Genomic DNA, 27,092 nt, shown 5'->3' with positions numbered 1-27,092 from the left:
ATAACGATTATCTCACAATATACACAATATCAAAAATAAGTGCAAGTTCAATTATATAAATAAGTGCCCTGTGCTATTTCTTGTAAATAAATTTATACCAAAAGTTATTTATCAGTGATCCAGTCACAAAACTATTTAAAGCAGGGAGAGCTTAGTCTCCCTGCCAGTTATAGCACTAGTGTGCTGCACAAACTGCTGACCTGCGGTTGGATACTTTTCCTGTCCCTAGATTGTTAGCCCATTGTGACCCTTCAGTTGAACTCTGCTTCTACGCTTGTGACCCTTTGACCTTTGTCTGTTTCCTGGACTCATCTGTTTGCTGCCGGTACCGACCTCTGGCCTGTTTCACAACCTTTCTTGCTTGCATCTGACCCTCGACCCTGGCCTGTTCCTGATATCAGCCTCCAGTATTTTTTTTTACCTCCATCCGGTACCGCGGTTATATTGATAAGCCTTTACTATCCTAGATCCTAAGACCTGGGGGGCATCTGAATAACTCTGAACAACAACAGTTCTACGGGAAAATTGGCTGCTAAAGATGGAGACCTCTAATAGCTTGGTTCTAAAGGCAAATCTACTAGCCATGGCCATAACACTGTGTAGCTAGGAAGGTAGATGGTGATAGACCAGTCGGGAAACAAGTTTAACTGGTGGTACCACGGAGCTTTCGTGCGCAACTGATTCAGTTGTCCACAAAATCCCTATGGCTGGATAACAGGGGAGGGACCAAACACTGAAGTGACTGATACAGAACTTTTTCTGGCCTGGAATGTCGGATGATGTCCGGGCATACTGTAAATCCTGTGATGTGTGTCAGCGGCTTGGGCACTCCAGTGCTCGTGATCCCCGCAGGCCCTTGCAAATAATTGGGGAACCTTTTTAGCAAATGGCTGTGGAAATAGTCCCCTACCTGAGCTCAGTAGATCGGGGAAGAAATACATCCTCACTGTGGTGGATTACGCCACAAGGTATCCTGAGGCTGTAGCTTTGTACTCCATCACTGTGGGAAAAGTAGCTGATGCGCTGCTAGGAATATTTAGCAGAGTAGTGTTCCCTAGTGAGATTCTAACTGATCAAGGGACACAGTTCATGAGTGAACTGCTACAGGGTCTTTGGGCAAAGTGCGGAGTGTGGCAACTCCGTACTGCCCCCTATCATCCCCAGACTAACGAAGTGTGCAAGCGGGTCAATGGGACTCTGAAGCATATGCTATGGGCATTTGTAACTTCGGGGGGACTGGGAACATTACCTGCCCCACCTCCTGTTTAATTATCTGTAAGTGCCACAGGAGCTACTGGTTTCTCCCCCTTTGAACTACTATATGGCCACAGAGTCCGTAGACCTCTTGACCTGTTCCTGGAGTCTCGGGGAAGGGAACTACCCACCCAGGATGTCTCTGTGGAGGATTATGTGTTACAGCTCAGAAATCGGTTAGAGAATCTTATGGGGCTTGCGAAAAGCGCAGACCAAGCAGTAAACTTGGTGTCACTCACCGGACTGTGAGTGCCATTTCTCCTGTGTTCAGGAACCGTGGCCGTCTGCCATCCTGAGGGTCTGCGCATGTGCAGCCCTTATGAAACCTTCAGTACCTGTTGCTTTTTATTGATTGGATGATCAGGCAACGCTCCCTATTTAAACCACCTGTGATCATTACCTGGTTGCCTGATCTTGGAGTCTCATTCCCCATGAGCCTCTGAAGGTGTTCCTGTGTTTCCTCGTGTATTCAGCTCCAGCTGATTCCTGTTTACTTCGATTGTGGTTTCCAGACCACTTCAACTCTCCTGTGTTCATCGTGCCTGCACTTAGCTGATTCCTATCTGCTACTGCTGCCGGATTCCAGTCCGCCTCAACTCTCCTGTGTTCAGCGTGTCTGCTCTCCGCTGCCTCCGTTACTACTGCCGGGTTCCAGACCGTCTCAACTCTCCTGTGTTCATCGTGTCAGCTCTCCACTGATTCCTATCTGCTACTACTGCCGGATACCAGACAGCCTCAACTCTCCCGTGTTCATCATGTTTCCAGTTTTACTTACTACTGCTTCCTGAGTATTGCTCCGTTGATTACTGGTTACCTTCCGTGCGCTGCACCAACCTGATTAAAGCTTCCATCCTCCAGTGGTCTCTCCTCCTGCCGGCGTTCAGCCGTTCAGGTATCCCTGCACGTCTCCTTGACAGCCTGCTCTCCTGAACCGCGGTATGCATACTTTCCATTGACTTTGCTATTGTATTGCATATCCACCTGGACTGTGTTGTGTTCATCTCCGGAGTCTTCCATCTACTGAAGCTATTGTTACTATTGACTTTGTTTCCTATTACCTGGATCTCTATAGTGACTTTGTATACTTCAAGCAGCGCTTGTCAGTTATTACTGTATTGTGGTTATCATCGTGGGATCAAGTTCCGTGTGCCCGTGTATCCTCAGCATTCCATTCATCTCCTCGTGCCCCTCCTCACTTATATATAGCAGTGGTACAACTTGCTGAACGCAGACCGCTGACTCCTATTTCCCATTGGCACCAGTTTCAAGTATCCTCTCACATAAGCAGTGGTACAACTTGCTGTACGCAGACCACTGACTTCCCCGTTACCTACTTGCACCTGGAATCCATTCCTTCACTATAGACAGTGGTACAACTTGCTATACGCAGACCACTGACTCTCACTACCTCCTCTCTACTCCTGGACATTCCTCCTCACTATAGCAGTGGTACAACTTGCTGTACGCAGACCACTGACTCTTCTCACGTTTACTTGTCCATCTGGTTCCTCGTGTACATACATCTAGTCATTACCAGTTGCTGCTAGTCATAGACTTTCCTTGAGCATTCTCTCACCATCTGCTGATTCTCCTGTTCCGTTGTCACCCTGCTACCAGAGGACCATAGTACCAGCTATATTACTCTGGTAAGAACATCATCTGGTGATATCCTGGGCAAAGACTCCTAGTGCCCGTGACAGTAAGATCAGGCCATGACAGACCCAGGAGCGGAACCTACAGCTAAAGAGATGCTGCAGTATCTGGTTACCCGTATTGAACAACAGGATGTTCGCCAACAACAACTGCTGCAATATTGCCAGGCGTTAGCCTCCCAAAGAACGTCTGCGCAAAATATCACAGCTACTGTTGATGCTCCTGTGCCTTCCTCCGTTTCCCCAGTGCCATCCCAGATGTCTACTGCTTCCACGCTACACCTGCCTACTCCTTCAAAATATGATGGAGACCCCAAAACATGCAGGGGTTTTCTAAATCAATGCTCAGTTCATTTTGAGCTTCAACCTCATAATTTCTCTACTCATCGTTCCAGAGTGGCCTATCTCATTTCCTTGTTTTCTGGACAAGCTCTCGCATGGGCTTCTCCTCTGTGGGAAAGAAATGATCCATTATTACAAGATAGTGCCAAATTTATTTCCACGTTTCGAAGTGTATTTGATGAACCTGGTCGTGTTATTTCCGCTGCATCCAGCATCCTCCGTCTACGTCAGGGTTCTCGTACTGTAGCCCAGTACGTCATTCAATTTCGGATATTAGCCTCTGAACTTCAGTGGAACACTGAAGCTTTAATTGCTGCCTTCTGGCAGGGGCTTTCTGATAAAATTAAAGATGCACTGACTACTCAAGAATTACCTACTTCTCTAGAAGATTTGATTTCTCTTTGCCACCATGTAGACATGAGATTTCGTGAAAGAGAGTCTGAAAAAACAACTTCATTTAAAGCACCTCTTCGCTCAAGTCCTCAAGTTCGCCCAGTTTCATCTCCGGTGATACCTATGGAGATAGGTCGCTCCAAATTAACTTCAGAGGAAAGGGACCGAAGAGTAAAAAATAGACTTTGTATCTATTGTGCTGATTCTACTCATATGCTCAATTCATGCCCTAAAAAAATCAGGAAATGCCAGGCCCTAACCAGTTCTGGAGAGGTGAAGTTAGGGTCCCTGGAGTCCTCTCCATGTTCTACGAAATTAAAAGTTTGTGCTTTTGATGTTACGGTTTCCTTTGCTACCAAATCGTTCATGTCCCAAGCACTTATTGACTCTGGAGCTGCAGGAAATTTTATTTCTAAATCCCTCGTGAATCAATGGTCCCTATCAGTGATTACTTTGAAAATACCTATTACTGTGACTGCTATCGATGGATCACGCATTATTAATGGTCTCATCACCCAGAGTACGTCACCAGTAACCCTTCAAATTGGTGTATTACACCAGGAAGAAATTTCATTTTTAATTCTTCCTGTTACTACCAGTCCGATTGTATTAGGCCTTCCATGGCTTCAACGTCATTCTCCCCAGATTGACTGGCACACTCCTCAAGTTACGCCTTGGGGGCCTGAATGTCATCATCGTTGCCTCTCTCAAGTCGTTCCTCTTAAAATACAGCAATCCTCCATTTCACCTTGTTCACGGGGACTTCCTCTTCAGTATGCTTCTTTTGCCGATGTATTTGATAAAATTCAGTCTGAACGTCTTCCTCCTCATCGTTCGTGGGACTGTCCGATTGATCTTCAACCTGCCAAGACTCCTCCCAGGGGTCGTGTGTATCCACTTTCGTTACCTGAAACTCAAGCTACATCTGAGTACATCAAAGAGAATCTCCAGCGAGGATTTATTCGACCTTCTACCTCTCCCGCTGGAGCAGGGTTTTTCTTCGTAAAAAAGAAGGATGGGTCATTACGTCCTTGCATAGATTTCCGTGGACTTAACGCCATAACTATCAAAGATCGGTATCCCATTCCATTAATTACTGAGTTATTTGATTGTATCAAGGGAGCCCGGATCTTTACCAAGTTGGATCTTCGTGGTGCCTACAATTTAATTTGAATCAGGTCCGGTGACGAATGGAAGACACCAGAGACGGGCATTATGAATATTTAGTAATGCCCTTTGGGGTATGTAACGCCCCCGCTGTTTTCCAGGGTTTCATTAATGAGATCTTTCGGGACTTGTTATATGTTTGTGTCGTCGTCTATCTGGACGACATATTGATCTTTTCGCAGGACCTGCCTTCTCATCATCAACATGTGGCAGAGGTCCTTTCCAGACTCCGGAAAAATTCATTATTCTGCAAGTTAGAAAAATGTTCATTCGAGTTGCCCCAGATTCCATTTCTGGGATATATTGTCTCCGGAGTTGGTCTTTAGATGGATCCAGAAAAGGTGAATGCTGTATTACATTGGCCTCAGCCAACTACTCTTTGTGCAATTCAGCGTTTTTTAGGTTTTGCCAATTACTATAGACGCTTCATTCAAGATTTCTCCTCTATTGCATCTCCTATTGTGGCCCTAACTCGTAAAGGGGCCAATACTAAACAATGGTCCTCTGAGGCCCTTCAAGCCTTCCAGTTTCTCAAAGAGTCCTTCTCCTCCGCTCCTGTTCTTCGACAGCCTGATGTGACGCTTCCCTTCTTCCTAGAGGTAGATGCCTCTAATGTTGGTTTAGGAGCCATTCTCTCCCAAAGATCGGAGCAACAAAAATTCCATCCTTGTGCTTTTTACTCTCGGGGTCTTCTGCCTGCGGAGAAGAATTATACCATCGGGGACAGGGAGTTGCTGGCTATAAAAGTAGCATTAGAGGAATGGAGATATTTGTTGGAAGGAGCTCGTCATCCTGTGACAATTTTTACTGATCATAAAAATTTGTCATATTTACAGTCTGCGCAATGTTTGAATCCTCGTCAAGCAAGATGGTCTCTTTTCTTTTCTCGTTTTGAACTAATCATAACCTTCAAACCAGCTGCGAAAAATAAAAAAGCAGACGCCCTATCTCGAGCTTTTGTGACGTCCTCAGACATTGAAGATGGTCCCAACCACTCTATATTAGACCCCAAATGTGTTTCTCTGGCTGCTTCTTCCACTAAGGTGCTACCATTTGGGAGAACCCTCGTGCCTCCTGCTCTTAGGAAGAAAATCCTTTCGTGGTTTCACTCTTCTCGTTTTTCTGGACATTCTGGTGAACGCAAGACTTTTGAAATTCTTTCTCGAAGTTACTGGTGGCCTTCTATGAGGAGAGATGTCAAAGATTTTGTGGCTGCTTGTGAATTGTGTTCCCAGTTTAAGACTCCCCGCAGAACTCCAGCGGGTTTGCTTCAACCACTACCCATTCCTTCCAAGCCGTGGACCCATATTAGTATGGACTTTGTTACTGATCTTCCTCCTAGTAAAAAGTGCAATACTATTTGGCTAGTGGTGGACAGATTTTCGAAGATGGCACATTTCGTTCCTTTGACCGGTTTACCTTCTTCATCTACTCTGGCTGATTATTTCATCAAAGAAATCTTCCGTATTCATGGATGTCCTTCCGAGATTGTTTCAGATAGAGGAGTGCAATTCGTTTCCAGATTCTGGCGGGCCCTCTGTAAGACCTTGGGTATCCGATTATCACTCTCATCCTCCTACCATCCTCAATCAAACAGACAAACCGAAAGGGTCAATCAAGATCTTGAGACTTTTATAAGGATGTTCTCTTCAGCCAACCAAGACAACTGGGTAGATTTGCTTCCATGGGCTGAATTCGCTCATAACAACATGTATCATGAATCATCTTCTAAAACTCCATTCTTTGTGGTTTACGGTCACCATCCGTCTTTTCCGGAATTTCCTGCCCTCCCTCCCACCCAAGTTCCTGCTGTAGAGACTGTTTGTCAGACCTTCAAAAATATTTGGTCTCAGGTCAGAACCTGTTTAAATAAGACATCTGCCAGATATAAGTCTTTTGCAGATAAAAAGAGACGGGCTATTCCACCACTTAAAATCGGAGATCGTGTATGGTTATCAACCAAAAATATTCGTTTGAAGGTCCCATCTATGAAGTTCGCTTCTCGTTTTATTGGTCCATATAGGATCATTTAAGTGATAAATCCAGTTTGTTTCAAACTTCGACTACCTAAGAACCTTCGTATTTCCAATGCCTTCCATGTGTCTTTGCTCAAACCTCTTATCATCAACCGTTTCTCGGTCCCTCCTTCAGCACCTCGGCCAGTTCAAGTTCATCAAGAGGAGGACTTTGAGATTACTCACATATTGGATGCAAAAATTTTGCGAGGAGTTCTTCGTTTCCTCGTTCATTGGAAGGGCTTTGGTCCTGAAGAGCGTTCATGGATTAAAGCAGAAGATCTCAATGCTCCAGCTCTTCTTAAGAAGTTTTATTCCAAGTTTCCGGACAAACCCGGTTCCAGGTGTTCTGTGCCCACCTTTCAAAGGGGGGGTACTGTCACTCACCGGACTGTGAGTGCCATTTCTCCTGTGTTCAGGAACCGTAGCCGTCTGCCATCCTGAGGGTCTGCACATGTGCAGCCCTTATGAAACCTTCAGTACCTGTTGCTTTTTATTGATTGGATGATCAGGCAACGCTCCCTATTTAAACCACCTGTGATCATTACCTGGTTGCCTGATCTTGGAGTCTCATTCCCCATGAGCCTCTGAAGGTGTTCCTGTGTTTCCTCGTGTATTCAGCTCCAGCTGATTCCTGTTTACTTCGATTGTGGTTTCCAGACCACTTCAACTCTCCTGTGTTCATCGTGCCTGCACTCAGCTGATTCCTATCTGCTACTGCTGCCGGATTCCAGTCCGCCTCAACTCTCCTGTGTTCAGCGTGTCTGCTCTCCGCTGCCTCCGTTACTACTGCCGGGTTCCAGACCGTCTCAACTCTCCTGTGTTCATCGTGTCAGCTCTCCACTGATTCCTATCTGCTACTGCTGCCGGATTCCAGACCATCTCTACTCTCCCGTGTTCAGCGTGCCTTCCCACTGCTGCCGGATACCAGACAGCCTGTCACGTACCAGTAGGGTTATAACCGGATCCTAGTAGTTCAGCCGGGATTGGCGTTACTCTCGCTAGGGGCGCGGAGTCTAACAAGTGAAAGGTGTTCACCAGTGATTCCTGCAAGGGAATATGGGCTTTTGCGGCTTCCACTTGCAGGTCGCAGTCCCCTAAGGAAGTTCCCAGTGAACCACAATAGAGAGAGCGTAGAATCAATTAGGAATAAACTTGCCACTTGATAGAGATGATGCCGGTAATGTTTTAGCGACGTTGCCACTTGGGAGTGGAAATAGCAGGGAGATACTGCAACGTAGATACTCGGAAGTTGGCTTGCAGATGTAGAATATAGTTGCCACTTGGGGGTGCTGACCGGAGCTTCGGTAGCGTAGCCACCAGAGGTGGTGTTCCCGGAGGAATAGCGGCTTGGAACCTCGGAGAGGAGCAAAACACAGGAGCTGTATCCAATACTAGAGTCAGGGACTGACTGAAAGAACCAGCATAGAGTTCTGGTCATAGGGTTTAGATATAGTGCAGTTCCTATTAGGCAGCCAATAGAGGGCAGTGAGAGCACAGAAAAGGCTAGACAGCTCTGCGCATGCGCAGAACACTGAGCGCCGAACGGAAGGAGGAAACAGACAGCGCTGGATGGTGGCAGCAGCGTGGAACCAGGTAAGTGAGTTTTGCTTAATAGGGGGGAATCCTGGTGAAGGAGGCCTCCAGAGTCAGCGTGGACAGGCGCTGGCTCCCAGGGAGACAGCGGGAGTCCGGCGTGTGACAGTACCTCCCCCTTTAAAGGTGGGCACTGAACACCTAGGACCTGTTTTTTTCGGAAAACTGGAATGAAATTTTTTCAGCTGAAGAGGAGCACAGATGTCTGCAGCCCGTACCCAGGAGCGCTCTTCGATTAATGATGAGCGGTCTCAATAGGGAAATATGAAAGGCATTAGAAATACGCAGAGTGGATGGTAGTCGTAACTTAAAACAAACCGGACTGATTACTTGAATGATCCTATAAGGACCAATGTAGCGAGAAGCCAGTTTCTTACAGGGTACTTTAAGACGAATATTCTTTGTAGATAACCATACCTTGTCGCCAATCTTCAACAGAGGAACAGCTCTGCGTTTCTTATCTGCCGCTAACTTGTAGCGAGTGGAGGATTTTTTAAGTTCCTTCCGAACTCGAGACCAGATGGATAGAAAGTCCTGCCGAAGAGTGTTAACTGCTGGCACTTGGGTGGGAGGGAGGGCTGAAAATTCTGGCATGCGAGGATGGTGCCCAAATACCACGGAGAAGGGAGTGGATGATGTGGATTCATGAAAGGAATTATTGTGAACAAATTCTGCCCAGGGAAATAAATCCATCCAATTCCTCTGATTGGCTGAGGAAAATATCCTGAGAAACGTTTCAAGATCTTGGTTTACCCTTTCCGTCTGGCCGTTGGTCTGGGGATGATACGCGGAGGAGAATTTCAGACGGATGCCCAGAAGATGACAAAGGGACCTCCAGAACTTTGAGACAAACTGCACCCCACGATCCGAGACAATTTCCGCGGGACAGCCATGTAGTCGGAAAATCTCCTTTATGAAGTGTTGAGCCAGACATACTGAGGACGGAAGACCGATGAGTGGAACGAAGTGTGCCATTTTAGAGAAGCGGTCCACAATGACCCAGATGGTATTGAATTTATTAGCTGGGTGTAAGTCAGTGATAAAATCCATGCTAATATGAGTCCACGGTTTGGTAGGTAGTGGAAGAGGGTGGAGTAGCCCCCTGTGGGACTTGGCGGGGGGTTTTGTTTTGAGCACAGGTAGGACAGGCAGCCACGAAATCTTTAACTTCAGAGTGGAAATTGGGCCACCAGTACTGTCGAGAGAGTAATTCTGATGTTTTACGGGAGCCAAGATGGCCTGCGAATCGTGAAGCATGGGACCAGCGTAGGAGACTCTTCCGTAAATGAGGAGGAACAAATGTTTTCCCCTGAGGGGGAATAGGAGCTGGAGTTGTTGAAAATAATTTTAGACATTTAGAGGCCAAGATAGGACGTTCCGGCAAAGTGTCTGTTCCCAAATTACCTGGAAAAGCCCGAGATAATGCATCCGCCTTCTTATTTTTTATTCCGGGTTTGAAAGTGACTCGCAGATCAAATCGGGTAAAGAAAAGCGACCAGCGGCCTTGACGTGGATTCAGGCATTGGGCTGTCTGGAGATAGAGTAAGTTTTTATGATCCGTGAAGATCGTAACTGGATGACGAGCCCCCTCCAAAAGATAGCGCCACTCGTTTAGGGCCAACTTCATGGCCAGAAGTTCTTTGTCCCCGATGGCATAATTACTCTCTGCTGGCAGAAATTTGCGGGAGAAGAATGCACATGGATGGAACCTGCCTTGGGAGTTTTTTTGAGAAAGAACTGCCCCCACACCGGCGGAGGATGCATCCACTTCTAGAAAGAAAGGAAGAGAAATATCGGGTTGCTGGAGGATAGGTGCAGAGAAAAAGGCTCTTTTGAGAGAATGGAAAGCTTCCAATGCTTCTGGGGACCAAACCTGTGGTGTTGCTCCTTTTCGGGTAAGAGCTATCAGAGGTGCCACAATAGAGGAATAACTATCAATAAACCGTCTATAATAATTGGAGAAACCCAGGAAACGTTGAATGGCTTTGAGTGTGGTTGGTTGGGGCCAGTCGATTATAGCACGAACTTTCCCGGGATCCATTTGTAGGCCTGATCCAGACACTAAATAGCCCAGGAAAGGCAATTTAGAGGCCTCGAAAATGCACTTTTCCAACTTGCAGAATAAACGGTTGATGCGTAATCTGGAAAGAACTTCAGCCACATGTAGGCGGTGAGAGGAAAGGTCTCTGGAGAATATTAGGATATCGTCTAGATATACCACTATGTAGGAATATAGTAAATCACGGAAGATTTCGTTAATAAAGCTTTGAAAAACAGCAGGAGCGTTGCATAGGCCGAACGGCATTACCAGGTATTCGTAATGCCTGTCCCGTGTATTAAAAGCCGTCTTCCACTCATCCCCAGAGCGTATCCAAATCAGGTTGTATGCACCGCGGAGGTCGAGTTTAGTGAAGACCCTCGCACCCTTGATGCGATCGAATAGCTCGGTGATCAAAGGAATAGGGTAGCGGTTTTTAATAGTGATGGTGTTCAAGCCTCTGTAGTCAATGCAAGGACGGAGTGCTCCATCTTTCTTCTTCACAAAGAAAAACCCCGCTCCGGCAGGTGATGAGGAAGGTCTAATGAAGCCGCGTTGCAGATTTTCCTTGATGTAACGTGTAGTAGCCTCTGTCTCGGGTAGTGAGAGCGGATAGACTCGGCCTCGAGGAGCGGTTTTCCCCGGAAGGAGATCGATGGGACAGTCCCAAGGTCGGTGGGGTGGTAGACACTCGGAAGAGACTTTGGAGAAGACATCCACAAACGAAGAATACTGGTGCGGTAGGATAACCGTAGTGGGTTCTGGAATTTGCGTGAAGCCGAGAGACTTGACTGGTGTCAGGCAGTGGTGAGAGCATGCTGGGCCCCATGCGATGATTTGTGATGAGGGCCAATCCAGATGGGGTGAATGTAGATGGAGCCATGGTAATCCAAGGATGATTGGGCTGATGGTCAATGGCAGGACGAGAAAGGAAATTTTTTCCCAGTGGAGGGCCCCCACTTGCATGGAGATAGGTTTGGTACGTCTAAGAATACTGCCGTGAGGGAGACGGGAGCCATCGATGCCAGTAGTGGCCATGGGCCTCCTCAGCGCAACAGTGGGCAGCGCAAGTTGTGTTACTAGCGATTGTGATATAAAGTTCTCAGCTGCTCCTGAATCCAACAAGGCTTTGGATGACCTGGGCCCTGAAAGTAGATGCAAGGTGACAGGAAAAGAACAGGTTAGATCTGGAAAAGAAGTTGGAGAGGAAGTAAAAGTCCCCAGACTGACCTCTCCAGTGCAGGCTAGGGTTTGTCGTTTCCCGAACGCCGGGTGCAAGAAACTAGGAGGTGACCAGAATCTCCACAATATAGGCATAATCTGTTTTTCATCCTTCTCTCCCTTTCATCCGGAGTTAAACGGGAGCGCCCCAGTTGCATAGGCTCGTCCGTAGACGTGGGTGGCTGAAAGCAAGGAGCTAGCCGGAGGGTAGTACGTCTAGGAAAGTCTTTCTCGGACGATCTTTCCCGAAGCCGGAGATCTACCCGGTTGCAGAGAGAAATTAATGCGTCTAAGGTGGGAGGTAATTCTTGAGTCGAAAGGGCATCCTTGATTTTCTCTGACAGCCCTTGCCAAAAGGCAGCGACAAACGCCTCATCATTCCACTGGAGTTCGGAGGATAGAGTCTGAAACTCAATAACGTATTGAGCCACAGACCGTGAGTTCTGACGGAGTCTTAGGATGCTTGTAGCAGCAGATGTCACTCGTCCTGGTTCGTCAAAAATCCTCCGGAATGCTGAGGTGAAAGCTGTAACATCGTTGAGGAGTTCGTCATTACGCTCCCACAGAGGAGAGGCCCATGCTAGGGCTTGGCCGGATAGGAGTGAGACCATATAAGCCACTTTAGACCTGGAGGTAGGAAAATTCTGAGGTAATAACTCAAACTGGATGGAGCATTGATTTAAAAAACCACGGCAGGAGTTAGGGTCACCATCGAATTTGGAGGGAGTTGGCAAACGCAGAGAGGAAGCAGCTGCAGGAGGACCCTCAGCAACTTGTGGTTGTGGTTGAATAGCCGGCTGAGGCGGAGCCACCTGTAGTGCGTCTAAACGGGTAGCCAGAGTTTGCAGACATTGTAAAAGTTGCATCTGAACCGCATCTTGGCGCTCCACTCTTCCAACCAAGTGTTGAAGCATATCCTTGGCGGAAGGTTCTCTATCAGGATCTGACATGGCTGGTTCTTAGTGTCACGTACCAGTAGGGTTATAACCGGATCCTAGTAGTTCAGCCGGGATTGGCGTTACTCTCGCTAGGGGCGCGGAGTCTAACAAGTGAAAGGTGTTCACCAGTGATTCCCGCAAGGGAATATGGGCTTTTGCGGCTTCCACTTGCAGGTCGCGGTCCCCTAAGGAAGTTCCCAGTGAACCACAATAGAGAGAGCGTAGAATCAATTAGGAATAAACTTGCCACTTGATAGAGATGATGCCGGTAATGTTTTAGCGACGTTGCCACTTGGGAGTGGAAATAGCAGGGAGATACTGCAACGTAGATACTCGGAAGTTGGCTTGCAGATGTAGAATATAGTTGCCACTTGGGGGTGCTGACCGGAGCTTCGGTAGCGTAGCCACCAGAGGTGGTGTTCCCGGAGGAATAGCGACTTGGAACCTCGGAGAGGAGCAAAACACAGGAGCTGTATCCAATACTAGAGTCAGGGACTGACTGAAAGAACCAGCATTGAGTTCTGGTCATAGGGTTTAGATATAGTGCAGTTCCTATTAGGCAGCCAATAGAGGGCAGTGAGAGCACAGAAAAGGCTAGACAGCTCTGCGCATGCGCAGAACACTGAGCGCCGAACGGAAGGAGGAAACAGACAGCGCTGGACGGTGGCAGCAGCGTGGAACCAGGTAAGTGAGTTTTGCTTAATAGGGGGGAATCCTGGTGAAGGAGGCCTCCAGAGTCAGCGGGGACAGGCGCCGGCTCCCGGGGAGACAGCGGGAGTCCGGCGTGTGACACAGCCTCAACTCTCCCGTGTTCATCATGTTTCCAGTTTTACTTACTACTGCTTCCTGAGTATTGCTCCGTTGATTACTGGTTACCTTCCGTGCGCTGCACCAACCTGATTACCGCTTCCATCCTCCAGTGGTCTCTCCTCCTGCCGGCGTTCAGCCTTTCAGGTATCCCTGCACGTCTCCTTGACAGCCTGCTCTCCTGAACCGCGGTATGCATACTTTCTATTGACTTTGCTATTGTATTGCATATCCGCCTGGACTGTGTTGTGTTCATCTCCGGAGTCTTCCATCTACTGAAGCTATTGTTACTATTGACTTTGTTTCCTATTACCTGGATCTCTATAGTGACTTTGTATAATTCAAGCAGCGCTTGTCAGTTTATTGTATTGTGGTTATCATCGTGGGATCAGGTTCCGTGTGCCCGTGTATCCTCTGCATTCCATTCCATTCATCTCCTCGTGCCCCTCCTCACATAAATATAGCAGTGGTACAACTTGCTGAACGCAGACCACTGACTCCTGTTTCCCTGTGGCACCAGTTTCAAGTATCCTCTCACATAAGCAGTGGTACAACTTGCTATACGCAGACCACTGACTTCCCCGTTACTTACTTGCACCTGGAATCCATTCCTTCACTATAGACAGTGGTACAACTTGCTATACGCAGACCACTGACTCTCACTACCTCCTCTCTACTCCTGGACATTCCTCCTCACTATAGCAGTGGTACAACTTGCTGTACGCAGACCACTGACTCTCCTCACGTTTACTTGTCCATCTGGTTCCTCGTGTACATACATCTAGTTATTACCAGTTGCTGCTAGTCATAGACTTTCCTTGAGCATTCTCTCACCATCTGCTGATTCTCCTGTTCCGTTGTCACCCTGCTACCAGAGGACCATAGTACCAGCTATATTACTCTGGTAAGAACATCATCTGGTGATATCCTGGGCAAAGACTCCTAGTGCCCGTGACACTTGGTATGATCAGGATGCGCTCGGCAGAGTATTTGAGGCATGGCAGAAGGTACTTGTTTTTACACCCACGTGTCAGAACAAGCTCCAGGCTGCCTAGGCTGGAACGTACAGGGTCTCAAAATGCCGGAGTGACATCACCTATGTGGTGTCATTTGATAGCGACGGTAAGCGGCAGCAAACCTAACATGTGAATATGTCGAAGTCATACCACAAGTGTGTGGAGTCGATAGCAGCGGTTTGCTGCTTACCAACTGAGGAAGCAGGAAGTGATCCACTACCTGACCTACTCACGGACGTCAGACATGAAGGTGGTGTATAGAAAGTGGGCTGCGATGAGCAGTTGAGTGCCAGCAAGAGGGAGTAGCTTGAGGCAGTGCTGTGGCCCTTTGCGACTCAGTTTAGTAGGAAGCCCGGCTGGACTTGCTTGGTGATGCACCACATCACCATATCTGACACCTACGCCTTGCCCTGTATGAACGGTTTGGTAGATTTCCTGGACAGAGCTCAGGTTTATCTAGAAGACATTTCAATTTTCAGTAACATTTGGGAGGATAATCTAGAGCAGGTACGGCTGATGTTAGGGAAGATTAGGGGGCTGGTCTGACTGTTCGGGCAGACAAGTGCCAAATGGGGATATCAGAGCTGCAGTACCTCGGCCATCGTGTGGGGGGAGGAAGGGTTAGGTCAGAACCAGCAAAGGTAGAGGCAATCAGAGATTCCTTTATATGTACTGGCATTCTTAACAACTACAAGTTACTACAGACATTCTGTCCCAGACTTTAGTAATGTAGCAAAGTCTCACTAAGAAAAAACTCCCCAAAGTAGTTAAATGCCAGCTTGTGAGCTGGCATTTCAGTCATTAAAGGAAGCTCTAGTTTGTGCTCCAGTACTGTTGGTGCCCAATTATGACAAGGACTTTATTGTGCAAACTGATGCGTCACAGTGCAGGTTCAGAGCAGTACTTAGCCAGGTGGGGCCAGATAGGCAGGAGCACCCTGTGGCCTATTTGAGTAGAAAACTGCTGAACCGGGAGGTGGGGTATGCTACAAATGAAAAGGAATGTTTGGAAATTGTTTGGGCAGTGAAGAAACTTCAACCTTATTTGTACGGACGCCATTTTATTGAGGTTACTGACCAGAATCCTTTAAAGTGGCTACAACACATCTCAGGGGAAAATGGTAGACTTTTGAGCCTTGCATTTCAAGTTTATGACTTTCACATCATTCACAAGGAAAGGCCCACAGCAATGTGGACGGGCTGTCTCAGAAGGAAGAGCTGGAACCCTGAGTCACCTCCGCTAACCCTAAGAGACTGCGGGACCAGGAGCCAAATTGTGGGGATATGGCCTGCTGGTGGCCAGCATGAACAAGTGGGGAAAGGAGGGTGGCTGGATCACGTAGAAATAAATTATTGCAAAAATTTATTTCAATTAGTGGTGCGGGCGCCAATTTACATCACTGCAAATATATTTTTTTTATATTTGAATGTGTTTTGTATGGAAATTTATTAATTTTGGAGACAATATGTCATGTGTGGGTTTTGTAACTTTTCTATAGGAAGTGCCAAGTAAGCATATGAGTGGAGGTGATGTGTTTTTGCAACAGTTTGGAGACAGGTAATCTGATGTTAATTAGACCTTTTCATCGCTAAATGACAAACACGTCGGTTGAGCCTTAAAGCACAGGGGAGGTAATTAGACTGGCTGGTAGACTTCCTTATAGACATTCATTATAAAATTGGGTAACTCTCGCTGCTAGTGTACACCCTTGCTGGGCACCTGACTGGTACACCCAACCTCTTGCCTTCAGATTAGGGTTGCAGTGGATAGTTAACCCTGGCCTATCACACTGCCCAGAGCTGTAAGTATTATTATTATTATTATTATCCTTTATTTGTTAGGCGCCACAAGAGTTCCGCAGCGCAGTACAATGCACAAACAGTAGACAGTACAGGGTATTACATTACTGAACAGTAAATAAAAAATACTGACACTTCAGGAGCTCTAAGCAGGCTAATACGGTAGAGATGGAGCAGAAAAGCTGGTAAGGACACAAGAGGGAGGAGGGCCCTGCTCAATGAGCTTACATCCTAAGGATAAGTAGTGGGCAGAGGGTTGGTACTGGATGCAGGGTTTCAACCTCAGAACAGCCAAATAACGGATTGGATTGGTCTAATCTATAGGTCACAGGAATTACAGCACAAGTAAGTAGTTGTCAAAGCAGGATCTTGAAGCAGTGATATTTTATTAGCTCATGTAATCCTAATAAGGACAGTTACATGCCAGTCTGTGGTACTAGCAATCTTTTCAGAAGTTACAGATGGTATGATAATGGTACATTACATGGTCGAACAGACCAAGTTTTATGTAGATTTACACAGATACCCAGCCAGGACGTAATCCAGCCTTCTGCCCCTCTAACCAATCCAGGTGCTTCATGCAGCCTGCACATAACTCAGTCTGGAGGGGTTTAACTCCTTTTTGCATTGCTACTAGCGGCACCACTACATCTGAGGTTTTATATTAAATGATTACCATCAGGATATAACATTTCTATAATCTTGCTTTTATCGCAATTTAATTTGCAAAATTCACATTCATCTGTGATCACATGCATAGGGAGTCTACCAGCTAATATAATTACCGCCTCCTGTCTTTCAGGCTGAACAGATGTTTTGGTCACTCAGGGATAAATAGATCTAAATAACATGAGATTACCTGTCTACAAACAGTTTCAAAACTCAAACATGACATACTGTTGCAGAAGTCAATACATTTCCACACATACCAATATAAAATATAAGTACATTTACAATGATATACAGAGGTGCACTGCACTCCTAATTACAACAAATATATACTATAAGTTATTGCTAAATGATGCAGCCACAGAATTTATTGATAAGTAATCCAGCCACACCCACTGGAAAGGGTCCGTCAAAAGAATTTTGCTACTGTAGGAGATCTTTCACAGATCATGAAGACTGAGAGCACACAGCAAAAAGAGTTACTCTATGAAAGACCAGGCCACACACCCCCTCCCATTGGAATTTCAAAGATTAAATAACAGATGTGGGAGTGAAGGAAAAATTTAAGTTTAGCATTTTTTAATAACAGTCAAAAAGTGTATGACACTACATTATCATACCGATTTAAAATAGGGTAGCATTTTTTTTTACTTCTTTTCTGTGTGTTTTCAGACAACAAATGTGCCCAACTTTAAATTAGGCTCCGAGAATCTATTACATCAGTGAGCTCAAAGGATAAAATATTCCATATTGCAGTGGGATCCCTTCATGCACAAAATGTGTGAATGACTAAATATGCTTGTTTTTTCCTGGAGGCATAAAAAATGTGGTTCCAACTACAAATGTTTTATTTGATTAATGATTCCCTAACCTCTTATAACTGTATACTGTATATGTCTCCAAAGGTTTTTCTGATTAATCTAGGAAAATCTCAACCCCATGACTGGAATTATCAGAAACATAATTCCGTTCAATATCTAGCTTTGTGAATCATGTACAGTATGGATATGTGTTTTGTCTATTGGTTTAGCTGTACTGAAATTACGTTAATTAATTTTGCAACATTACATGCTTTTCACACACTGACATACACTGAAAACAAACCATACCTGACACGTTGCTTGAGAAGGTAAATGACACTGTGCAAACCTCCCAGATTCCGTTTCTTCGGATTTAGTTTCTCATGGCCAAACTGCAAAACCAAAATTAACCATTCACAAGAAATTGACTATATTGCTAGCATGTTTTTAAAGAAATCATTATTAGAAATAACAATTAACTGAATCACAAGAAGCTATTCTTTAACAGAAATGTTCACCCGTTGGACTTTCTGGGAAGGTTAAATTACTCCAAAGGTTTGATTTATAAATATAAGCCAAAATACATTATATCTATATCTATCTATCTATATATCTATCTATATCTATATAGATAGATATATCCATATATCTATCTATATCTATATATATTTATGTTTTCTAGAAGGATGGGTATTTCAGCTTTGGAAGAGATTTTGGTCACATACTAGTACTCCGTAGCAAGGGGGTATTGGTATTAACTTTTAAGTGATGAGAAGTCATTGTCGTTTAAGCACTTAAATAGCCCTATATAGACATTGAAAGCGCTGATAAACGTAACGTCTTTTTCATTTTATTGACAGCAAGCTACTACTTTAGGACACTTTGTAACTGTTATTTATCTGTTGTAGTCCACGGATACCCACTTCTACTATTACCACCTGCATGTGTCTGAAACAAGCAAGTTTTAACACTATAGAGCAGAGCAGTGCTGAAACATTAGAGACATGGGGGGCCCACTAAATCAAAAGAATGCCAAACCCAGTACGTTACACTCATATTTTAGCTTAATATACTCAATTACACACAAGGTTAAGTTTTGGGGACCTTCTTTAAATGAGCTATAAAGATTGAATTGGAGCAAGCTTGCAGGAAATACTTTACATGACAAACCAGGGCTTTTTAAAAATGCAAAAGGCCCCAATTTTACACCACATCATAGGTGGTGTTAACCACTACCTTTAATGGTAGCTCGTTGTCATCTTGAGCATACAAAATAACTGGGTGCACAGTTTGGCTCAAAATTAAAAAATATTCCATAGGACACCTGGAACTAAATGAAACCTTGGTCCTTCCCATAAGCTTTACTGAAAAAATGTTTAACATTAAATGAGGAGGGGGTAGCATGCAATCAAGTTGAGATCATATAAAATAAATATCTCCCACTTTCCATTCTGGTGTGTTGTGTGGAAAAGAAGGATCACTCACTCAGACCCTGTATTGATTACACAGGCCTCAATAGCATCACCGTTACAAAAAAAATAAAAATGCTATGCCCTTCATTTGCTATCAAAATACTTCATTGTGTCCATGCGCTTCATTGCTTATTTTTACAGCAAAGTCTAAGGGTCACTTCTCTATACTCATCCTCCTATACCTCTCTGCCACTTTTGATCATCCACTTCTGCATACTCTTCAATGCATTGGTCTTCATGACACAGGTCTTTACTGGTTCACTTCCTACTTATCCAATCGCTCATTTAGCATCTTTACCTCTGGCATTGGGAGCCCTCTGCTTTTCTCACTGCACAACTCTTCTCTTGGTGAACTAATTGGCTCATTTAGCCTTCAGTACCATCTTTATGCTGATGACACCAAAATCTACCTCTCCCCTTCTCTACCTTGTATTAGCAACTGTATCCCTTCTATTTCTGCATGTTTGTCCTAATGCTACCTAAGGCCCAGCATATCCAAAATAAAATTTACCAATTCCCCTCCTCCCAGAGGAACCACCTCCCCTCAAATCTCCCTTTTTTCTTAGTTTCCCAAGAGTACTACTACCTTGACGTCAACCTTTACTCTGCCACCTGCTTTTCTCATCATATGCAGTCTCTCTCACAGTTTTGCATCCCAATCTTTAAAATACAGTCATGGACAAAAGTTTTGAGAATGACACAAATATTATTTTTCAGTCTGTTACCTCAGTTTTTATGATGACAATTTGCATATACTCCATAATGTAATGAAGAGTGATCAGATGAATTGCAATTAATTTCAAAGTCCCTCTTTGCCATGACAATGAACTTTATCCCCAAAACAAAATTTCCACGGCATTTCAGCCCTGCTACAAATGGACCAACTGACATCAGGTCAGTGATTCTCTTGTTAACACAGGTGAGAGTGTTGACGAGGACAAGACTGGAGATCACTCTGTCATGCTATAAAAGGAGGGTGGTGCTTGAAATCATTGTTCTTCCTCTGTTAACCATGGTTATCTGCAAGGAAACACATGCAGTCATCACTGCTTTGCACAAAAAGGGCTTCATAGGCAACGATATTGTTATCAGTAAGATTGCACCTAAATCAACCATTTATCAGATCATCAAGAATTTCGAGGAGAAAGGTTCAAAAGTTGTGAAGGCAGCTTCAGGGCGCCCAAGAAAATCCAGCAAGTGCCAGGTCCATCTCCTAAAGTTGATTCAGCTGTGGGATCTGGGAACCAACAGTACAGAGCTTGCTCAGGAATGGCAGCAGGCAGGTGTGAATGCATCTGCAAGCACAGAGAGGCGAATACTTTTGGAGGATGGCTTGGTGTCAAGAAGGCACTTCTCTCCAGGAAAAACAACAGAGATAGTCTGATATTCTGCAAAAGGTACAGGGATTAGACTGCTGAGGACTCGGGTAAAGTCATTTTCTCTGATTAATCCCCTTTCAGATTGTCTGGGTCATCTGGAAAAACGTTTGTTCGGAGAAGGAAAGGTAAGCGCTACCATCAATCCTGTGTCATGCCAACAGTAAAGCATTCTGAGAAAATTCATGAGTGGGGTTGCTTCTCAGCCAAGGGAGTGGGCTCACTCCCAATTCTGCATAAGAACACAGCCATGAATTGTCAGGCGCCGTCTCCGCACTGACACTTGGTGCAGGAGATGGATGACTGCACCTTCCCAGCAACCACGTCCTGTTGCCTAGCGGGACGCTATCTCTGCTCACCTGTCTGGAGCCAGCATGTCTTACCGCCAAAATCTCCCTAACCCAATCAGGAGGCACCTTAGGGTATATAAAGCAGCCTCTGACACATGTCTAGTGCCAGAGGATTTGGTCTTCAGCCTTGCTCCAGCGTTTGTTCCTGTGTTGCTGTTATTTGGATTCTGACCCTGGCTTGTTCCTGACTTCTCCTTTGGTTCCTGATTCTGGCTTAGAGTGATATTTGGTATTGACCCGGCTTCCTGACCATTCTCCTGCTTCTGATTTGGCTATATCCGTTCCTCTGGTTTTGACCTGGCTTGCTGACTACTCTACCATCCTGCCTCCTGATGGGCTTTCACCGTTGTCTCAATTGTTACCTGGCCAGCTGACTGATACTGAGGGCCGCGACCTGCACGTCCCTTGCAGCAAAGTCCATACCTCCTTGCGGGGGTTCCTGGTGAAAACCAGGGGCGTGCTAGACACCGCGCCTCAGTGCTCAGTAGCGCCAACTGCTGGCAGGTATCATCAATTCCACCTAGTGATTCTGACATGAATAAAAAATGGTACCAAAACATCCTCCAAGAGCAACTTCTCCCAACCATCCAAGAACCGTTTGGTGACGAACAATGCCTTTTCCAGAATGATACAGCACCTTGCCATAAGGCAAAAATGATAAGTGGCTCAGGGATCAAAACGTTGACATTTTGGGTCCATAGCCAGGAAACTCCCAGACCTTAATCCATTGAGAATTTGTGGTCAATCCTCAAGAGGTGGGTGGACAAACAAAACTCCACAAATTCTGACACAAGCATTAATTAGGCAAGAATGGGTGACCATCAGTCAGCATTTGGCACAGAAGTTTATTGACAGCATGCCAGGGTGAGCTGCAGAGGTCCTCAAAAAGAAGGGTCAACACTGCAAATATTGACTCTTTGCATAAACTTAATGTAATTGTCAAAAAAAGTCTTTGACACATATGAAATGCTTATAACATCTGACAAAATCTAAAAACATTGAAGCAGCAAACTTTGTGAAAACCAATACTTGTGTCATTCTCAAAACTTTTGGCCATGACTGTCCTGCTAGAATACCTCTGTCTTTATACAAGTTGCAACAAAAAGTCGTATCTCCTCCTTGACTACTCCAAACTCCTACTAAATGGCATTTCCCACACATAGATATTCCTTTCTTTCTGCTCCACATCACCACACCACTCTGCAATTCCCTACACTGGCTCTCCATACCATGCAGTATACAGGTAACGATGCGTTATCACAACACCCTCAGTAAAAAGTGGTAGCACAACACCCCATTCCTACCTTGTGCTGGGGTTGCAGACATTTTTTCCAGGACTCTACCTGTTCTGTAATGCAGAACATGTAAAATAATTTTGTTAACAAATTTAAAATGGTGGGGAAGGGGGTCGGGAGGATTGGTTAGCAGGTAGACCAATAACATGCCAGCTTGTGAGTAGTCCTCACACTCGCTCAACCCCCACTTTTCGCCAATATTGTATTGGGAACAAAGGTTCCGTGGGAAAAACAACTGCATGAAGCAGCCCTCGGAGCTCCAGCTGTGAGAGGTTGACCTACACTACCAATTTTCTCTAGGTGATTACATATTTCTGGTACTTTGGTATTATATACTTACACTATATTATAATATTCTAATGCAGACTGAGACTGAAGTTCCCGTTATTCTCAGCGCTTTGCTAGCACTAATTGCTAGTGGTAGAGTGGGGTCATATCTATACTTGTTTTGACACCAATGACACCATCTTATGTTTGTCCATTGTATGGCTGCTGACTTGCAATAAGATACGTTTTTACTTAAACATAAAATCTCCCCTTACTGCTGAAAGGATGTTTCCAATTAAGACTATCCCAGAAAGTGGACATTGACGGATCCTTGGTGCTTCACATACTTGTTGAATGACCAAGTCTCCCTGAACAGGCTTTTCCAAGTTTTGGCTACAAGGATACCCCTGGGATCTAGGGTCTGATGCCCAGTGAGGAAGAACTACCAAAGAAGGGAGGTCCAATGCTGGAGTTTCTAGAAGAAAATTAGGAGGGGTATCTTCACCTATTTCACTGGCATGCTATGCATGCCTCATTAATTCTGAATGGAATGAGCTGACACCTTTGCCCAGGCTCTGCCATCTCGGCTGCATCCTACTTAGACATGCACAGACCTTGGTCCTCTGGGATGTCCATCCCTGTCACAAATTGCACATAGGGCTCTGGTTCGGAACACCCATTTGGGAACTTAGCCTGGCATTTGAAACGTGTGGAAGACATACCAGCTCTTTCTCCAAGAGCATTGGGTCTGAAAACAGTCCTGTTTTCCGGCATAGTCAAGAGAAAGAGTTAACTGTAGAACACCACCAGATATAAACTGCATAATACTATTTTAAAGAGCTAATGCAGAGTCTGACCCCAAACTGTGTCTAAATAAGTGGACACAAAGGCAAATAAAACAGTACTCAATCACCCTATAGCGAAGAGTCAGTGACAGAACACTATGGCTAAATCGCTAACCATAGCAGAGATAGAGTACAGTAACCAAACAAAAAAGCTAAATACCTTCAGTCGTCACTAAGCATAACAAAAGAGGTAACAGTGACAGAACACAATGTCCAAATAGTGCTCAATATACAATAGGAGAGAGTACAATGACTTGACACATAAGAAAATAATGTCAGTAATCAATATCAATAACAGGAGAGTACAATGACCGAACATCGGGCCAAATAGGTCAGACTATAACAGGAGATGGTACCATAACAGTACATAATAATCATGACGAGAGAGTATGGTGACCGAACACAGAGAAAATGATGTCAGTGCCCAATAGCAATGATAGGGTAAACTAAAATAGTGGAGCACAATGCTCAATAAATTAGTACTCACTAAGTGTGACAGGAGTGAATACAGTGACAGGACACTGTAGCCAAATAAGTCAGTACTCAACAGAAGAGAGTATAGTGACTAAACATAAGGCTAAATAAGTCTATACACAATAATGTAACAGGAGAGTGTATAGTGATCTCCATGCTAGAGAAGAGTCAGACACAGTAGTCATGGTGGATTGCTGTCACACCTGTCTCAGTATGCACAGCAGAGACTGGAGAACAGTCTGGGGCTGTGGCTCCACCTCCACTGTCTCTGTACAGTTGACCAGTAGACCCATCAGTGAGCCATGTAGTGAGGACAGGTGCGGGGGTGCCAGCAGGGCAACTCTGAAACAACACTTATACCCACTCTCCATAAGGTGGTGTTCTCACAAAGAACACCGCTTCTGCATAATAATAGAAAAAAAATGAAATAAAAACTTTATATTGCTGTTCGATCAGCTCAAAAAAACCCAGTTCCCTACTCCATGGGCATTAAAAAGCAAATGAGGAGATATAAACGGAGGGGTATAGAGGGAGAGGAGCTTGAAAACATACAAGTTTACAGTTTGAACAGGCCCTACTACTCCAGTACAGCGCTCTCTATGCCCAATGGTCAAGCATGTCCCCCAAATAGGAAAAATGAGAAATGACTCCATTAAACCAACCAGTTGGCAGTATGAATTCACCATTATGCACATGCATACAGGATACAAGTAAGAATGCAGAACTAAACTATAAGTAATCAATCAACCGTACCATTATATTTTAATAAAACTTACCCGTAGTACAGATTGCACTGTCTGTAAAGGATATGTGGCACTTGTGGCAATAGCTTTGGCCATGGCACCAATTACAAATACTTCCAACGAAGAGAGCTGGTAGAAGAGGAGAAGAATCAGACTTAGTATACACCAGCAATAGAAGAAGAAAAATTAGGTAACAGATATCACACTGTATAAGCCTAGAGCACAGCACAGGCAAAGACGGACATACTGCCATGTTAAATTACTGCAACTAAGTTCTTCTGCTTAAACAGAGGGACAATCATTAAAAAAGGAAAAAGAAAAAATAAAGTCATGTCAGTTTTCAGTTTTATCTTGAACTGTGTGCATTCTCCAATGTGATTTTAAATGTACTATATTTAAAGTTAAAGCAGACCACAAACCCCTTACTTATAATAAAGCCTAAATGCAGCATTTCTCTGGTGTCCAGGACTACACCTCCTCCAGCTGCCTTTAATCATGAGTCCATGATTGAGGTCTCAATATTCAATAGGAAGCAGCATCCACTGTTATCACGTCCTGCTCCCTATAGGTTGTTATGAAAGCTGAAAGAGCTGAGAGTACAATGGGTGGAGGAAGTCATGCACAAACTGGACAGAACAGGGAGAAGCCTATAAGCCAATTGGAATCATTTTTACAATGCGATAACACGCTACTACTGGTTTTCAGACTTTTTTAAAACTGTAACCACCTAAGTTCATCTGAAGCTAAATCATACTTGCCAACTCTCCCGGAAAGTCAGGGAGACTCCCCAAATTCGGGTCAGTCTCCCGGCCGAGCTGGCATTTCTCCCGCATCCCAGGTTTCACGAGAATCGCGTCATTTGACAAGTTTCCGGGAGAGGGAGCGTGACTGGAGGGTGGGAAGGGGTGTGGCGAGGCCAATCGCGGCATTTTTACCCCGCCCCTCCCACCCTCCAGTCACGCCCCCTCTCCCAGAAACTTGTTTCCTGGAGTTGGCAAGTATGAGCTAAATACATTTTTAACATCAGTTAACCAACTCTTATCCAGGTTATTTCAATTGAAAAAGAAATGGACAGAAGATCATCCAACATGACCCATTCCACCTAGTACAAAATGTTATGTTTTTGTGCACCCATTTATCTTCCTATTGCAGTAACCTGTGTTGAATCAATTAATTTAGATTTAGTTTAATTAATTCATCACCATTTACTGAAATAGGAAAATGAGTGGGAAATTCAGAAGCACATAATTTTATATTATTTAGAAAAGATCGGGGTGGAAAGTCTAGAAGCTCTGTACTAAGTTTACACTCCAGGTGTACTGGTCATCAGATTTAAGCACATAAAACGTATTTTCCAATGTAAGCCCAACTGTCCTCGAAACTACTAGATGTAATGGTGTTTCTCATTTCTCTGACTGACCTCAATACACATGTATCAAGCGATAATATTAATTACAAAAAAAATGTTAATACTACATCCCACTTTGCGCATCATAATGTCTGCATTTTTTTCCCCACTCTTTCTAAATATGAGAATATACAAGTAATAAATAAATGTTTTAGATTCCCCTGCGCTACCTACAATTGCAGCAATATACACCTTAGGTTAACATCCAATTTAACAAATATTACAAAATATCCAAAAAACAAATAAAGTGTACTGTGCGCTATTGGTACATTATACAATAAGAATAGAATTTCATTCATTATACTTTAGCCTACAGCACTTGGTATCCCCAGGTGGTCTCCCATCCAAGTACTAACCCAGCCCAATCCTGTTTAGCTTCCAAAATCAGACACGATTGGGCGAGATCAGGGTGGTACGGCTGTAGGCATATATTAACACAATGTTCTTTTAAAGTGATTTGTGCCTTCTTCTTAGTAGAAGTGTGTCACTTATTTTTTTTCCTCCAGTGTTACAATATAAACAAGCAAACAAATATTGTCCTTTAAAATGGCTAAAGTGAATTAATGAAATTCTATTCTTATTGTATAATGCACCAATATCGCACAGTACACTTTATTTGTTTTTTGGATATGATAATAATAAGAAGCAAACATATCAGACTAACACTCACTCTCTCCGCTAATTTTGCTACAATTCTAATCAGACATAAACTTTTTATCCGTACAGCCTCAGCCTTAGAAACTACAAAGCACAACTTCATTCTTATCTTACTAGAATACAAAATGTTTAGAACCTATACCCACTATACCATTAGATATTTTTTTATTTACTTCTGACTGCCTTCTTAAAAGATGGCGCTTTAATCCTTCGTAAAACATGAACTGGATTGCTGGATTGAAGACCAAAAGCAAAGAAGGGAAGGTACCATTCCAGAGGGCCAACACTCCCTCCTGCTGCAAGATCTTCTGAAATGCATCTACAAAGAAATAACATATGTAAATGCTCACAATGAAGAATTGTTGATTAGAGTCAGTATATACATTTTTTCCCCACACAGACCAGGTAAATTTAGGAATCAGGAAAAAAGCAAAAGCACATCAAATGTTGATACAGTGCCTATTAAATTGTCATTGTGACCTAACCACTTGTGATTCA

At 44.4% G+C, this 27,092-nt stretch overlaps 1 protein-coding gene and 1 pseudogene across 1 annotated transcript in view; both read right to left on the bottom strand.

The window, feature by feature from the left end:
- Positions 1-27,092, bottom strand: part of SLC25A17 (solute carrier family 25 member 17) — a 197,688-nt gene that overhangs the window by 18,244 nt on the left and 152,352 nt on the right. Inside the window, exons 6-8 of the mRNA XM_075182792.1 lie at positions 26,768-26,913; positions 24,563-24,658; positions 18,017-18,099 (exon numbers count right to left, since the gene is read on the bottom strand). Of these exons, the coding sequence (XP_075038893.1) occupies positions 18,017-18,099; positions 24,563-24,658; positions 26,768-26,913 (325 nt within the window). The remainder of the gene's footprint in view (positions 1-18,016; positions 18,100-24,562; positions 24,659-26,767; positions 26,914-27,092) is intronic.
- Positions 26,245-26,363, bottom strand: LOC142100304 (5S ribosomal RNA; annotated as a pseudogene).

This window comes from Mixophyes fleayi, chromosome 8 (assembly GCF_038048845.1).
Source record: "Mixophyes fleayi isolate aMixFle1 chromosome 8, aMixFle1.hap1, whole genome shotgun sequence".
In the NCBI taxonomy this organism is placed as follows: Eukaryota; Metazoa; Chordata; class Amphibia; order Anura; family Limnodynastidae; genus Mixophyes; species Mixophyes fleayi.
This window is presented reverse-complemented; position numbering and strand designations above follow the sequence as displayed.